The sequence below is a fragment of the Cervus canadensis genome, chromosome 17 (assembly GCF_019320065.1).
Source record: "Cervus canadensis isolate Bull #8, Minnesota chromosome 17, ASM1932006v1, whole genome shotgun sequence".
Taxonomy (NCBI): domain Eukaryota; kingdom Metazoa; phylum Chordata; class Mammalia; order Artiodactyla; family Cervidae; genus Cervus; species Cervus canadensis.
This window is the reverse complement of record NC_057402.1, coordinates 41,412,618-41,427,737: the sequence shown is the minus strand read 5'-3', so window position 1 is coordinate 41,427,737 and position 15,120 is coordinate 41,412,618. Positions and strand designations below refer to the sequence as shown.

General features: G+C 52.1%; 1 protein-coding gene across 3 annotated transcripts in view; it reads left to right on the top strand.

The window, feature by feature from the left end:
- The window catches only part of LOC122454886 (cell migration inducing hyaluronidase 1), a 160,839-nt gene extending 146,970 nt beyond the window's left edge, over window positions 1–13,869 (top strand). For 2 of the 3 annotated variants that reach the window (XM_043489572.1, XM_043489573.1), the window contains exons 25-29: window positions 3,180–3,384; window positions 3,563–3,649; window positions 4,574–4,731; window positions 8,726–8,826; window positions 10,949–13,869. In XM_043489572.1, the coding sequence (XP_043345507.1) occupies window positions 3,180–3,384; window positions 3,563–3,649; window positions 4,574–4,731; window positions 8,726–8,826; window positions 10,949–11,076 (679 nt within the window). In that variant the 3' untranslated portion in view covers window positions 11,077–13,869. The remainder of the gene's footprint in view (window positions 1–3,179; window positions 3,385–3,562; window positions 3,650–4,573; window positions 4,732–8,725; window positions 8,827–10,948) is intronic. The other variant, XM_043489571.1, reaches the window with a different exon arrangement.
- The last annotated feature ends 1,251 nt before the right edge of the window (window positions 13,870–15,120 follow it).

Genomic DNA, 15,120 nt, shown 5'->3' with positions numbered 1-15,120 from the left:
GGAGAAACAATGTGAAAGCAGTGAATCTTAGAACTGAGAAAATGTGGCACATGACCTCAACTCCTTACATGCCAATCGGAGCTGATGATATCATCCTTGAGTCAGAAATAAGCAGAGAAGGCATAGGGTGAATTGTAACGACTTGTTCAGAGAATCTAGCATGAACTCAGCACAGCTGGTTTTGAGCACATACCTCTTTGTACCTCCACGTCCTCCCCTTTCTGCTGAACTGCACTAGGTCCTATTCAATAAGGACATCATGGGGACAGAGTCTCTGTTCCTGGAGACGGAGCTAGGAGGTCACCTTCCCTAGAGAGAGAGAGTTTTACTCTGACGTCTTAAGAATGCTGACATGTCTGCAGAGCGATGAGCCTGTTGTTAGCCAACTCTCCAGGGACTAAGGGTAAAGGATTGTTTCATGGCCATTTTTCCATTCTTTTTAAAAAATTTAAAAAAATATATTTTTATTTATTTATTTCGCCGCTCTGGGTCTTAGTTGCGGCTCATGGCATCTTTAGTTGAGACATGTGAACTCTTAGTTGCAGCATGTGGGATCTAGTTCTCTGACCAGAAGGGATCGAACCCAGGCCCCTTGCACTGGGAGCCAAGAGTCTTAGTCACTGGACCATCAGGGAAATTGCTCCACTTTTTTTTCCGTTCTTGAATTGAAATCAATGGTAAGGAAACAGAGGATGCTTAGAAATATCTATAAAGATAGGGCGTTATCAATTTGATTAAAGGGAAATTCATATTTGAAAATCAGAAGTGTAAGTAAAAATGTTGGGGTCTGGAGAAGCAGCATAGAGCACCCCTTCCCCACGTCAGTTCTAAACCAGTGGTGGGGCAAACAGGACAACAGGTGAAGAGGGACTGTCTCACTGATGACAGAGCTATTGGTGAGCAGAGCTTCCCAGTACTGGGTGCCTCTAGCCAGCCTTAGGCTACTTATTTCATGAGGGCAGCCATACAATGACACTGAAACCAGCATTGTGATTCATAAGTAGCCCTGAATGAGCCGTCACACAATGCTGGAGCTGTTTTTCTATAAGCTTTGAAAGGGCACCTAATTTTTTCTGTTAATTCTTACCTGAAAACTCTTCATTTGACCATATGATTTTTGAAAAACAAAATAGCACACCAAGATATAAGATGAAACAAGAGTTCGAATAACTCAGCTATGAAGCTCGTAGTCCAGTGGAGGAGAAAAGCTTGCCTAGGGAAACCTGGCGATGACAGTAGACTCATCTGATGTCCCATGGGAAAGCCTGTTTTTCCAGAAGTCAGCATACTGTCTTTGATATTCTGATGCCTATGCCAAAATATTAAAGGAAAGCATCCCATGTTCATATGACTGTGGTATTTGTGAATAAAACTCATTCCTTTTTGATACCCGTGGAGATTATAGCATGGTCTTTAGGGTTTAGGACCTGGGTAATGTTCATGCCTGCAGTAATATATGAAGATAATGAACACCATAGGAAATAATTTCCAAGTGACGTGTAAATAGTAAGGAAAAACTTCCCTGATGGCTGAGTGGTTAAGAATCTGCCTAGCAATGCAAGAGACTTGGGTTCAATCCCTGGGTCAGGAAGATCACCTGGAGAAGGAAATGGCAACCCACTCCAGTATTCTTGCCTCGGAAATCCCATGGATAGAGGAGACTGGTGGGCTACAGTCCTTGGAGCCACAAAGAGTTGGACACAACTTAGTGACTAAACAACAACAGGGTACACGGGGAAGCAGACCAGAGCCTCCCCCCATCCCACCCCATGGGCTGACTTATATACCCACACCCAGCAGTCAAATGAGTCACTCTACTTTCTCCGGGAAGATGTCAGTGAGGGGACAGGATGGGCCCAGGAGTGTTTAGAAAAATCCCTCTATATGAAAACTGCTGCTAAGTCACTTCAGTTGTGTCTGACTCTGTGTGACCCCATAGACGGGCAGCCCATCAGGCTCCCCTGTCCCTGGGATTCTCCAGGAAAGAACACTGGAGTGGGTTGCCATTTCCTTCTCCAAAGCATGAAAGTGAAAATTGAAAGTGAAGTCGCTCAGTCGTGTCCTATTCTTAGCGACCCCATGGACCACAGCCTACCAGGCTCCTCCCTCCATGGGATTTTCCAGTCAAGAGTACTGGAGTGGGATGCCATTGCCTTCTCCGATATGAAAACCAGAGAAGGAATTAAATATCCCTCATACAACAGCAGAAACTATTATGATTTAAAAAATGTAAACAAGGTGAAGTCTTTATCGCACCATCTATGCATAACATCTTCTTTTAGAATCATGAGAATTGCTTTGTTCCAGAGGTGTGAATTTTTCAAATGGAAACTGCCACTAAGCAAGTTGAACCTTTTTTGATCAAAAATTTTTTTAATTTAAGATTTTCCCCTTAGAGCAGATTCTGCTGCTTAATTTACCCTTTTTATTGGTTGCTTAGCTCATCACTATACCTATTGATTATCACACTGGGCTTTAACTCAGTGACAGCCTCAGGGATGAACTGGGTTGTAGGATGCTTGTTTCCTGTGTAGAAAGCCAAACTCTTAGGCTTTTTGAATTCTTAGGCTGTTTTCCATGATCTTTCTGCCTGACAAGTGTGTTACACTTTCTTACATTCTGAGCACCTGCCGTCGATGGCTACCTTCTATTCTGCTATGGCCTAGGACACCCAATAACCAGCTTGTTATAACTGGAGAAGTCAGGTTAGGAAGCCAGAGGGCTTTCTCCTCACCAGGCACAGGGTGGGAATAAAATGCCAGCTCTGCCCCTTTGGTGCTGTGTGGTCCTGGCAAGTTGCTTCACTTCTCTGAGCCGTTGAGATGTGAGAAATGGGGATGATAACAGTGCTTGCCGGACTAGATTGTCTGAGGATTAAATGAGATAATATGTCTGTTGATGGCATATGCCTAGCATAGCATAGAGTAGGTGCTTGGAAAATGAAAATTGTCAGTATTAGCTTTTTCCTCAATGCATTTTTTTTTCATTTCTCCAACCACGTACAATCTTGTGGACGTGGCGGGGGTGAGGGGTCCTCCTCCATTCTCTGGGGCCCACTGGGTCTAGTACTGTGGCCAGCACAGAGTGTGGAGCCAGAGGGAGGAAGAAAGCAGGGTGGGGGGGTGGAGGAGGAAGATGTGGATACCAAAGGGAACCGCCCGCTCTGCTCCTGTGTGCAGGCTGCTTTTCCTGAAGCTGAAAGCTCAGAACGAGAGAGAGAAGTTTGCCTTCTGTTCTGTGAAGGGCTGCGAAAGGATAAAGATTAAAGCTCTGATCCCAAAGAACGCAGGCATCAGCGACTGCGCGGCCACGGCCTACCCCAAGTTCACGGAGAAGGCCATCGTGGACGTGCCCATGCCCAAGAAGCTCTTCGGTTCTCTGCTGGTGAGTGGCTGACGGCCAGCCGAGCCCCAAGCCCCTCAGGGTCCTCTCCGAACCTCTGCTCCCCTCCTCAAACCCTTTCCCATGGCTGAGGGGTTATAGGGAAGTGAGGGGGCCAACCAGCCCCCGAGCTGGACGCTGGACCTCTGACTACCACCCTGAGTTTTTGTTTTCTCTCCAGAAGACAAAGGACCACTTCCTGGAGGTGAAGATGGAGAGTGCCAAGCAGCGCTTCTTCCACCTGCTGAACGACCTGGCGTACATCCAAGTAAGCCACCGTCCCCCTGCCCGGGGCATCTCTGCTCACTGAGACCTGCTGTCAGGGCCTAGGGCTGTGGTCGCCAGTGACTGCCAAGCAGGTGGCTGCAGACAACAGAAGCGTGTCCCCGCGAGGTTCACAAGCTGGATGCCCAGCACCACGGGGCTGGCAGGGTGGTCTCCTCCTGCAGGTGCTGAGGGCGAGTCCTTCCCTGGCCTTCTCCAGCTTCTCTGGCCACCAGCAGCCCTGGACGCCCCCATCCCAGCTCACAGCTGTGTCCCCCAACCTCCGCCCCTGTCCTCATGTGATTGTCTGCCCCATGTAACTGAGTTTCAGATTGCCCTCTTCCTTGTCCTTATAAGGACATTTGCCTTTGGATTTAGGGCCCATCCAAAATCCAGGATGACCTCATCTTGAGATCGTTAACTTAATTCCATCTGCAAAGGCCCTTGCTCCAAATACTCAACTCCCAAAGGTTGCAGTAAATGTGTCTTTTGGGGGGAGGCCATTCCAGGTGGCTCAGTGGTAAAGAACCTGCCTCCCAATGCAGGAGACACAGGTTCGATCCCTGGGTTGGGAAGATCCCCTGGAGGAGGAAATGACAACCCGCTCCAGTATTCCCACTCTTGTCTGGGAAATCCCATGGCAGAGGAGCCTGGTGGGCTACAGTCCATGTAGTCGTGAAGAGTCAGACATGACTGAATGACTGAGCATGCACACAAACACACACACACATCCTCCAGCCACTACACAGGGCTGCAGGAACTGACTGAAGTGGGTTTTATGCTCTGAACAGCTGCACTGGCACCCTCTGCCTTCAGAGCCTACATGGGACCCATGTGGGCAGGAGAGCCTCAGGGCTCTGATGCCTTCCAGACCACCCCCCCTACCCCCCGCCTCCACGTCACACTCTGTATTGCCTGTTGTCTGCAGGTGGACGGGAAGAAGTACCCCAGCTTGGAAGACGGCATCCAGGTGGTGGTGATTGACGGGAGGCACGGGCAGGTGCTAAACCACACTGGCTTCAGGAACGCCATCCTGCAGGGCATCCCCTGGCAGCTCTTCAATTATGTGGCGACCATCCCCGACAAGTGAGTCTGGCTGACGCCCCCTCCCTGTCCCTGGGGCCTGCATCACAGTCCAGGCTGAGGAAGCTTAGGGAGCCTCCAGGCACTGCCCACGGCTTCTTGGGTGGCTCATTGGTAAAGAATCCGCCTGGCAATGCAGGAGACTTGGGTTCACTTCTTGGGTCAGGAAGATCCCCTGGAGAAGAAAATCGCAATCCAGTCCAGTATCCTTGCCTGGAGAATTCCATGGACAGATGAGCCTGGCGGGCTACAGTCCATGGGGTTGCAAACAGTCAGACAAAACTGAGGGACTAAACAATAACAGTGGTCTGCCCATCCATGATGGGAGCTGGCCAGGAAGCCTCCCTACCTGGTGCCTCTGAGATGGGAGCCCAGGGCCACTATGAATGTAGGTCAGGCCGAGTCTACCAGCTACACATGGGAATCCTGCCCCGGCCCTCCGCCCCCACCCAGCACACTCTCCCAGCGTGAGCTCATCCTCCCCCGCACTCTTGCTGCAATCCAAGTGTTGGTGGCTGCCAAGCGTCTCCAGCCCCCGTCTCCCTCCTAAATGCCAGATATTTTTATCCAACAGTCACTTGGACTCTGCCACCCAAATGTCCCCTATGGAACTGAATTCTCATCATTTTTTTTAATCCCCTAAGTCAGACACCCCTCTTTGCCACTTTTTGGTGAAATTGTCATCTCCCTTCCAAGCAACTAGCTACGCCAGAGTCCAGGCATCACATTTGGTTCCGGTCTGTCTTTCGTTTTGACATCACCACACTCAGTAACCACACCTGTTGACTCCGCCTGCATTGTGGCTCCCCTGCTCATTATCCCATGACATCCTCTCCATCGCCTCCAAACAGTCTGCCACCCGCACTGTCAGCTGTGACCCAACAGACTCTCTTGCCCAGCCTCCCCCACTTGAATCCATCCACCATACTGAGGGGATGTGGTGTTGAGCTTCTTAAACACAGGTGTCCTCTGTCCCCTTTCCTAGGAGTAATTTCCCTGCCACCTTCCAAATCTAGCTCACACATCACCTGTTTGGTGAGGTCTCTTCTGATCCAATCCAAAGATTCTACCCATCCCTGCCCCCACAGAGGACCAGTGGATGTATCTGCTTCCTCATCTAGGGTCTGGATTTTTATCTTTTAAAGCCTTTTATTTTATATTAACGAATAGTCAATTAAGTGTTGTGATTGTTTCAGATGGACAGCCAAGGGACTGAGCCACACAGATACATGTATCCACTCTCCCCCTAACTCGCCTCCCATCTGGGCTGCCACATAACTTTGAGCAGAGTTCCATGTGCTGTACAGTAGGTCTTGGCTGGTTATCCATTTTAAATACAGCAGTACGGGGATCATATCCAACTCGTGCTTTCATTTCTGATATAATGGAGAATTCACTCCAAAGCCACAACCTGGACTAGCAGGCAGTCTAAGTGCTTCATGTACCTGTCACCCAGGAGGTGCTTGGAAAATATTTACTAATGAAAACAAATGTGCTTCCCAGATGCTATATGAGGGCCTGACTTGAATTGGACGCTGTGTGAGATTCCAAAGACAGGGGTGGTGCTTGACCACCTTTGGTCAGGAGCTTCTTCAGCACCATGTTTTCATGTGCAGATTCATACTGAAGCAGGAGATTAGCCGATTTGGGGGAAAAGAGGATCATCTAGAGATTTTTAGTTTTCGTGCCTTTTGGGGCCAGAGGACTTTTCCTGGAAATGAAATAAGATGCAGAAGCGCAGAATAAGAAACGGAAATTCAGGAACTTCCCTGGTGGTCCGAATGTTTAAGAATCTGCCTTGCAATGCAGAAGATGAGGCTTTGATCCCTGATCAGGAACTGAGGTGCTGCCAAGCAAATAAGCTCCAGTGCGTTGCAACTACTGAGCCCAAGCTAATTAAAAAAAAAAAAAAAGTAAGAAGCTGAAATGCAGAGCTGCTCTGTTGAAAACCAGGGGTGAGAGGCGTGGGGCCTCCCCATCACTCCATGACTGTCCCCGAAGAGGACAGAGCTGGCACACACCGCCCACCATCGGGGACCAGCACCCATGCCAGAGCCCGGCACACAAATGACCTCAGTGTGCATCTCTTAACCTGAAGGTACAAGGATTGTGTAGGACCCGATGGAAATGTGGTGATGGAAGAAGCAGAGTATTGAGTCACCCTGAGCTCAGGAGAGGGTTAACCCCTCAAGTTCATGCCCCCTCATCTCCACTCAGGCGGGACAGTGTGACTGTTCCATGCTACAAATAGGGAGAGGACACCTGTGTTTAAGAAGCTCCTCTCAGCCCGCGCTGCAGCGCCAGTGCCCCTTGCTGGGGACAGCCCTCACCAAGTACCTGCTATGAAGCATGCCCTGGGTTGGCACTGGGTACCCAGGCAAGAACCGGGTACCCCCTAGACCTCAGGGAGAGAGGCAGGGCTTGAAGGAGTAACGGAAGGCAGGTCCTTCCCCACTGTCCCCACAGGTCCCAGCCAGGTGGCCCCACTTTCCCACCCCATCCACAGGGCTGCCCCAGCCCCAGGGCCCCAGGGAAAGGAGGAGGCAACTGCTCCCACCAGAACCTTCCAGGATGGCTTCCGGGGGCTGCCTCTGTCAGCACCCCTTGGGAACCTCGTGTTGACAGGTGTGGGGGCTCAGTGGGCATGAGAAGCTCAGGCCAGGCAGAGAGGGGCCCCTGAAGACTGCAGGCTGCTTCCGGTGCTGCCAGGAGGCCAGGGCACATGAGTAGCTCCGTCCGTCTCCCACCCCACTCCCAGAGGGCATGCTCTTCATTTGAGTCCAGCCCAGCAAGCAGGCTTAGCTGAGCCAAAGGGGTGTTAACTTCGTTTCTGAATGGGAGTGACGGGACAGTCTCCTGGGAACAGAGCCCGAATCCAGAATCCAGAGTCAAGGGTGTTGGCAACTCACTGCCCCCCTCCTCCCCAGCCCCTCTGTGATCCAGAGGAGCCGGGGGGGCCCAGCTCCCCTCCTCTCTGCTCCTCCCACACACGAGCTCTTTATATTTTGATAGCTCTCTTTTTGCTCCCTATGGGACACGTATGGGGGTAACAACGGCTTCCAGAGTCCTATACGGTTTTTCCATGTCTGGACTGCGGTCTGTGGTTACAGGACTCCTCTGAGAGGAAAACTAGAAGCCCCAGTGGGCCTCTGCCCCTGTTTCTGTTCCTGGGGGAGGTGTACATTTCCTGCTGTCCGGCCCAGCAGGCTGCATGGACCCCCACGATGGCCGTTCTCCAGCACGTTGGCCTGCTCGCACCCAGGCCAGGGGACTAGAGATCTCAGCTCCTCAGCAGGACTCTTGCAAGTTGAGATCTTCAGTCTGGGCAGCCCCAGGCCTGCTCCTCCTCCCCCCAGGCATGGCTCCCCTTCGGCAGGTCATCCTAGCTATTGGCTTGGCCAGAGAATTCATTCAGGTTTTTCCATTCTTTTTGTTCAACCCAGTGCTTAGTAACCACATGCCTCCATCTCCCTATTTGTAGCATGGAACAGTCACACTGTCCCGCCTGAGTGGAGATGAGGGGGCATGAACTTGAGGGGTTAACCCTCTCCTGAGCTCAGGGTGACTCAACACTCTGCTTCTTCCATCACCACATTTCCATCGGGTCCTACACAATCCTTGTACCTTCAGGTTAAGAGATGCACACTGAGGTCATTTGTGTGCCGGGCTCTGGCATGGGTGCTGGTCCCCGATGGTGGGCGGTGTGTGCCAGCTCTGTCCTCTTCGGGGACAGTCACGGAGCAGCAGTGAGCTGAGAGCAGGCTCAGAGAGATCACCGGCACCAACTGCAGCCAGATGTGTGGGAGGGTGTTCAGGATGTCGGTCATCACATGGAAAGAGCCGGTCAGCTCGGCACACAATCCTGCTCTCCCTGGTCCCTGGCAGGGCTCTGGGCACTGCTGACTCAAGTCCCACCAGCCACCATGCAGCATTCCTGCCCGGGAACTCCTTACCCCACTTTGCGGTCCAGTCCTCTCATCTGTCCTTTCTGGTTCAGTTCCATAGTTCTCATGGCATCAAAGGGACGATACATCTCCAGAGGCCCGTGGACCAGAGTGCTGGAAAAACTCGGGGCAGACAAAGGGCTCAAACTGAAAGGTAAGGGTTCTTGCACTGACCCTGAGTCTGGATGCCTGGGCCTCCTGCTGAGGCCAGACCACTTCCCCCCACTCCTGGTGTGACCTCAGATCTTCAACACAACCAGCAGTCCACAGTTGTGCAGGGCAAGAGGCTACCTGGTCACTGTCCCTGCCCTGCAGCAATGCCATTCTAGCATGTGATCAGACACCCAAAGGAAATCGACAGAGTCACTTACTCAGCGACTCAGCAAGTGGCCCTCTTTATCCACAAAAGTATCAGCAGAAAGGGCTTCCCCAGTGGCTCAGTATAAAGAACCCACCTGCCAATGCAGGAGACATGAGTTCCACCCCTGGGTCAGGAAGATCCCCTGGAGGAGGAAATGGCAACCCACTCCAGTATTCTTGCCTGGAAAATTCCATGGACAGAGGAGCCTGGTAAGATACGGTCCATGGGGTCACAGAGAGTCGGACACGACTTAGTGAATGAAAAACAACAATCCACAGAAAAGGGCCTCAGTGTGACCCTCCTGTCTCAGTTCCTGCTACCTGGATCAGCCAGAGTCACTGCCTCTGCCCCAGCTTTCCTGCCAATGGCCAGCATTTGTACAGTCCTTTGTAGCTGGCAAAGCTCTCATTTGAGAATATATATGACTTGTCCAACGTCACACAGCTCTTCTACCATAAAGCCTGGCACAGACCCCTCGGGGAGGAAGCCAACCAGGACAAAAATGTCAGCATTTCATCACCATCATCACAGACTGTGTGATGAGAGAGTCCTTGGGGAGGGTTGAGAAAGGAGGTCGAGCAACCTTCCTGATAATAATGTCCACTATATTGGGTTGGCCAAAATGTTCATTTGGGTTTTCCATATGATGTTATAGAACATCGTATTTGTTTCTGGTTTTGTTTTTTTAAAACAGAAAACATGAACGAACTTTTTGGCCAACCCAATAGTTATCATGTAAATACCCAGCCTTGTGCTTTTCTGAACATCCTATCAAGATCTGTTATTCATTAATAACCTGCATGACAGGTACTGTGATTTCCAGTTAAGGTAGAGCCACTTGAGAATTAGTCATTTAAGATTAGAATTTGGATCCTGATCTTCTAACTCAAAGCCAGCCATCCTTAGCAGCCAGGCCATCCTGACTGCAAAACACATCAAAGCTAGCAGCCTGTCATATGGGAAGCTTATCCCAGGCCTCTTGCAGAGAAAATTCAGTAACAACGAAAGTCCTTCCGATGAGCCAAAAGAGAACACAAGGAGAAGAGAAGCGTCTTCCCCAGTCCAGTACTGGAAGCATCTAGGGGGCCTGTGTGCCTTAAATTAGGACCCTGGGACTTCCCCAGTGGTCTAGTGGTTAAGAATCTGCCTTCCAATACCGGGGGCACAGGTTCAATCCCTGGTCAGGGAACAAAGATCCCACATGCTAGATGACTGGGCCAAAAAAAAAAAAAATCAATTACTTAAGACCCTGTTGTCAAAAATCGATGAACATAAAGGTGACATTGTTCGGTCAAAGGACACTTTCCCAGGGGTGATGCATGTGTACAGCCTACCAGACGAGGCCATTCCCCAGTGTCAATGTGGATACCCACATCTTCAAACAGGGCTGAGCTCTGAGCTGTGGGACAGAGGGCCCCGCGTGGGGCTTGGGATTCCAGAGCTCTGGCCAAGCCATACTATCTGCTCAGGGCCCCTGGGCAAATTTCTCCGCTGCCCAGAACTTCCTTCTAAAGCCACAGAGTATTGGAGCTGGGGCAGAGATCTTGTAGTTGAATGCCATTACTTGACAGATGGGGACACAGGGCTTCAGAGAGGAGCAGGCTCTTGCTGCTAATTGTAGGGCCAGCTTGATGGCGACTGGTTTCTTTGGGGGGTCCCCTGCATAGAGCAGAGCCAGAACTCCACACAGGTGGCTGGAGGCTCAGGTGAGACCCTGTGTGCCCCATCCAGGCCAACGCCAGGCACCATTGGTAACATGGCACAAAGCTCTTCCCGGGGAGACACAGTCCATTGCGGCTGGACGAGGGGGTGCCTGGTGGGGGCCAGGGAATGGCAGTGGGAAACCCCAGAAGGCAGAGGGTACATGGCCATTCTCTCGTGAAGTTTCTGCTTACATGACTTTACTGCTTTGCAGAGAAAATGGTATTCGTCGGCTTCAAAGGCAGCTTCCGGCCCACCTGGGTGACCCTGGACACTGAGGACCACCATGCCAAAATCTTCCAAGTGGTGCCCATCCCGGTGGTGAGGAAGAAGAAGCTGTGAGGACCGCCGCCACCCCGTGTGCCCCCACAGTGGACTCTGACACTGGAATCTGGGCGGCAGCCCGGGGCAGGGAGGCTGGTTCCCACAGCCCCGGCCTGGCAGCTGCCCGGGAAGGCCACGTGTCAGCCCCGATGGGCCAGGGGGAGGCTTCCGAGCCCCCTGGTGCTGCCGCCTGCCCCACTCAAGTGTCCACCTGCAGCCCCAGGGCCCTGTGGGCTGATGCTGCAAACCTCCTCCCTGCAGCATCCCGGGGGTCTCCTTACCTGTGCCTCTGCGGTGGGGGCTGTGGGGACCACATGGAGCCCTGGGCTCTACTGGAAAAAAGGTCCCTTTGGCAGGAGTTCTGCTCCAGCTGGGAGGCAGCCTGGGAGTGGGAGGGTAGGGTCGCTCACAGATCTCCATGCTCTCCAGCACCATGTTAGGGTGGGAGGTGCAGGAAGAATCCTCATTCCTGCAAGCGGGACCCGACCTCCACCGGGTTCAGAGCTCGGGTGTAGACAGAGCTCACCGAGATGGAGCCAGCTGTCCTCGGGGAGGATGAGCCTGCCTCCGGAGGAGGTCAGCCTCTCAGGAGACTTGGCGCCCAGGCTGGGAGTCAGACTAGGTGACTTTTAAAGGCCCTTTTAGTTCTGAGAGCCCAGAAGTCTGTGGCTTCTCACGTTGTGCCCGGAGTCCAGTGGCAGGCAAGAACATTCTTCTCAGCCGACATCCATGATGCTGGGTGCTCCGGGCGGACAGGATGGAGGCGTGAGAAGCAAGGCCCAGGGTGAGGGGCTCGGCTGTCTGGCCCAACAGGCGGTCAGCGTAAGTGCCTTCTGATGCTAGGGGGAGAAAGCTGAGAGGGCTCAAATGGGGGCCGTGCCAGTTCCCAGGAGGGAAAGAAAGGGTTTATGTGCTTGGGTGGGTCTGGAAGCTTCTTGCAGGAGAGGCCCTGGGCTCATAGGGATGAAGGGCAGGGGGCTCATGGGTGGCAGGGATGGGGCAGCCTCTGGAGCGTTCAGAGAAGGAGCCCTTCCTGCCGAAGCTGGATGACTTTAAGTTGGCCCATTGCCCTGGACACGCTGGCCCACCCATAGCAGAGAAGCATGCATCAGAGGGAGGGCTGGTGGGCCCCTGACACCCAGAGTGTGGGCCAGCCAGCCCCACCCACAACTCCAACAGAGGCTGGAGTCAAGTCGAGAAAGGTGGGCTCCTCCATGGGGGGCCCATCTGCTCCCCTGAGAAGCGCTCACACCTCAGGGCGCCTGGGCTTTCGGAGCCAGAAAGGGCCTTAGGAGACACGTAGTCCAAAGCCTTGGTTGTATAGACGGGACGACGAGACCCCAAGAAGGGGAAGAACCACATGGCCAGAGCGGGGCCAGGATGGGAGCCCCCACTCCCCACACTCACTGCCACACCACGCTGCCTCAACTGCCGGCCAGAGGGGCCAGGCGCTCCTGAAGGACAAGCCCCCTTGAAGGGAGAAAAGATGAGACCAGAAAGGACCGTTTCTGCCCCAGCCCCCTCACCGTGCACACAAGGGCGCCCCCCTGTGGGCTCTGGAGGCCCTGCAGCCTCCACCTGGCTCAAACTTACCTGCCCTCCCGAGGGGAGCCCCGCTGCCGCAATAACTGCCCTGGTGCTACCTGCGTCTGCAGGTCCGCAGGCGCGCCCAGCAGACAGTGTCAGGCCACCCTGACACATCTTTGGGGAGCTGACTAGGTGGCTCTCCGGGGTCCGTCCACCCCAGGCCCTCTTGGAGAACTGCCCACCTTGGAGAGCCAGGAGAGCTCTGGAAAAGGAAAACTCTGTCTGTGGTTTATACTCTCTCGTGAGACCCCAGGGTCGCTCTGGGTCTCATGATGACCACGTCTGTCCCCTCTCCTGCCCCAACCACAAACTACGTCCCTTCTTGTCCCAGTCTGTTCAGCTGCACCCAGTGAGGCTCAGCCTTAAGTCCACCCCCCCTCCCAGGGTGAGCCAGTCGCCAAAGAGGTTTTTCCCACTAAACAAGTCTTTCAGCTGCTAGGGGGTGACAGTGGGACTCTGCCTTTAAGGACACGGCAGCTTCAGAGGCCTGAGTCCCTGGAGGGACCTCTTCCAGGAAGATCAGAGGCCGTGGGGAGGAGAGTTCAGATGACCTCATGTTCTTCTCGTCTACAGTCCTGTTGAGTTTTCCTAAACTCTTAATGCAAGGGTCTCACACTGTGAACCACTTAGGGTGCGATCACTTCCGATGGCCAGGAATGTTAACTGTCTTTGGTTCAGTTCATGGAAAGAAAATATCTATTTGAAAATCCTCAGAGTTGTACATTTGTCAAACAGCACAGGATCTGTGCATATAACGTTCCTTCCAAAACCATTCACCAAGAGCCCCTGTCTGGGCATGTTCTTGGTAGCACAAATTTTCTTACTGCTTAGAAAATTGTTCCTGTTGTTCTTTCTGTTTGGAAGCCTCAAGATGACTTAGGCCTTTTTAAAAAAAACAAAACACTCCTCTGAAATGCTTGTCTTTTTCCTGTTGCCGAATTAGCTGGTCCTTTTTCGGGAATTAGATGTATAGTGTGTTTTGTATGTAAACGTTTCTCGTAGGTGTCACTATGAACAAAGATATATTTTCTATTTATTTATTCTATTATGCACTTCGAGAAGTTGTTGTCAGAGAAATGAAGAATCGTCTTAAATGTCTTATTTGGGTATGTCCTTTGGACCGTTTGTAAGGGGTGTACCCAGGGCCTTCTGCTTGCAGCAGACACTGGCTCTGGTTTGGAAAATCTTGCTGTACTGTAGTAAACGTAAAAAAGATGTCATCCACCTGACTGCTTGTTTATTTTCCATTAAAGTGGGTCTCACCTTAAGCCAGAGAGCTGAGGAAAATAAGACAGGAAATTACCCTTTGCGCTGGCCGCTCATTTCCAAGAGCCAGTCATGTGTCATACCTCATCCTGTCCACAAGGGGGCGCTGAGGACAGCAGGTGGAGACGGTCCTAGAAGAGGAAAGCGGTCATTCATGTGGCCAGCACATCCATGCTGGACTGTGTCCTCCTTACTCCCAAGCATCAGAAAGCTGTCAAGGCAGCACCCTCCCTGGGGGAAAGCCAGAGGTTAGTGGAGTCTGGACTTGAAGCAAGACTGTTTCTTCCTCATGGGTACAGTTTGGTCAGAGGCCAAACATGATGTCTGGGGAGAACGTGGAGACTGAGGTGGAGAGATAGGTCCAAATCAAGCTGCCAGACAAGGGGGGGGGTGGCGAAGCAGGTTAGAGGGGACCCCTAGGCAGAGGTGAAAGAGGCTTGGGGGTCTGGGGAGGAGAAAGTGAGAAGCTTAGAATGGGGTGAATGGGAGGGTCCTACAACTGTGCTGTGCAGTAAGGCAGCCACAGGCCACATAAAGCCACCTACATTGAGATTAATTACAATGAAATACAATTGAAAATTCAGTTCCTCAGTCACACAGGCCCATCTGAAGCACTCCATAGTCCATATGTCTGCATGTGTACATGCTAAGTCACTTCAGTCATGTCCAACTCTTTGCAGCCCCATGAACTATTGTCCATCAGGCTCCTCTGTCCATGGGATCCTCCAGGCAAGAATGCTGGAGTGGACTGCCATTCCCTTCTCCAGGGGGTCCTCCCGACCCAGGGATTGAACCCATGTCTCTTGATGTCTCCTGCATTGGCAGGCAGGTTCTTCACCAGTAGCACCACCTGGGAGGCCCAGTACATATGTCTAGTGGTTACCATACTGATCAAGGAATATATAAAATATTTCCATCAACAAAGAATGTTCTTTTCTTAATGATTTCCAGAAAGCTTTAGGGGCTCGTACACTGGACTTTTAAAAATCTATGCTCCTAATGTGTGTGTGTGTGTGTGTGTGTGTGTGTGTGTGTGTGCAGTCCACTTAAAGGGGCTAGCACCAGACTGGTGCTATCAAGCTGTCAATAAACAAATAAAGTCATCCCTTGGTATCCACAGGGGACTGGTTCTAGGATCCCCTTGGACACCAAAACCGGAGGATGCTCAAATCCCTCACAGTCTGCTCTCTATTTCTGTGGGTTCTGCAT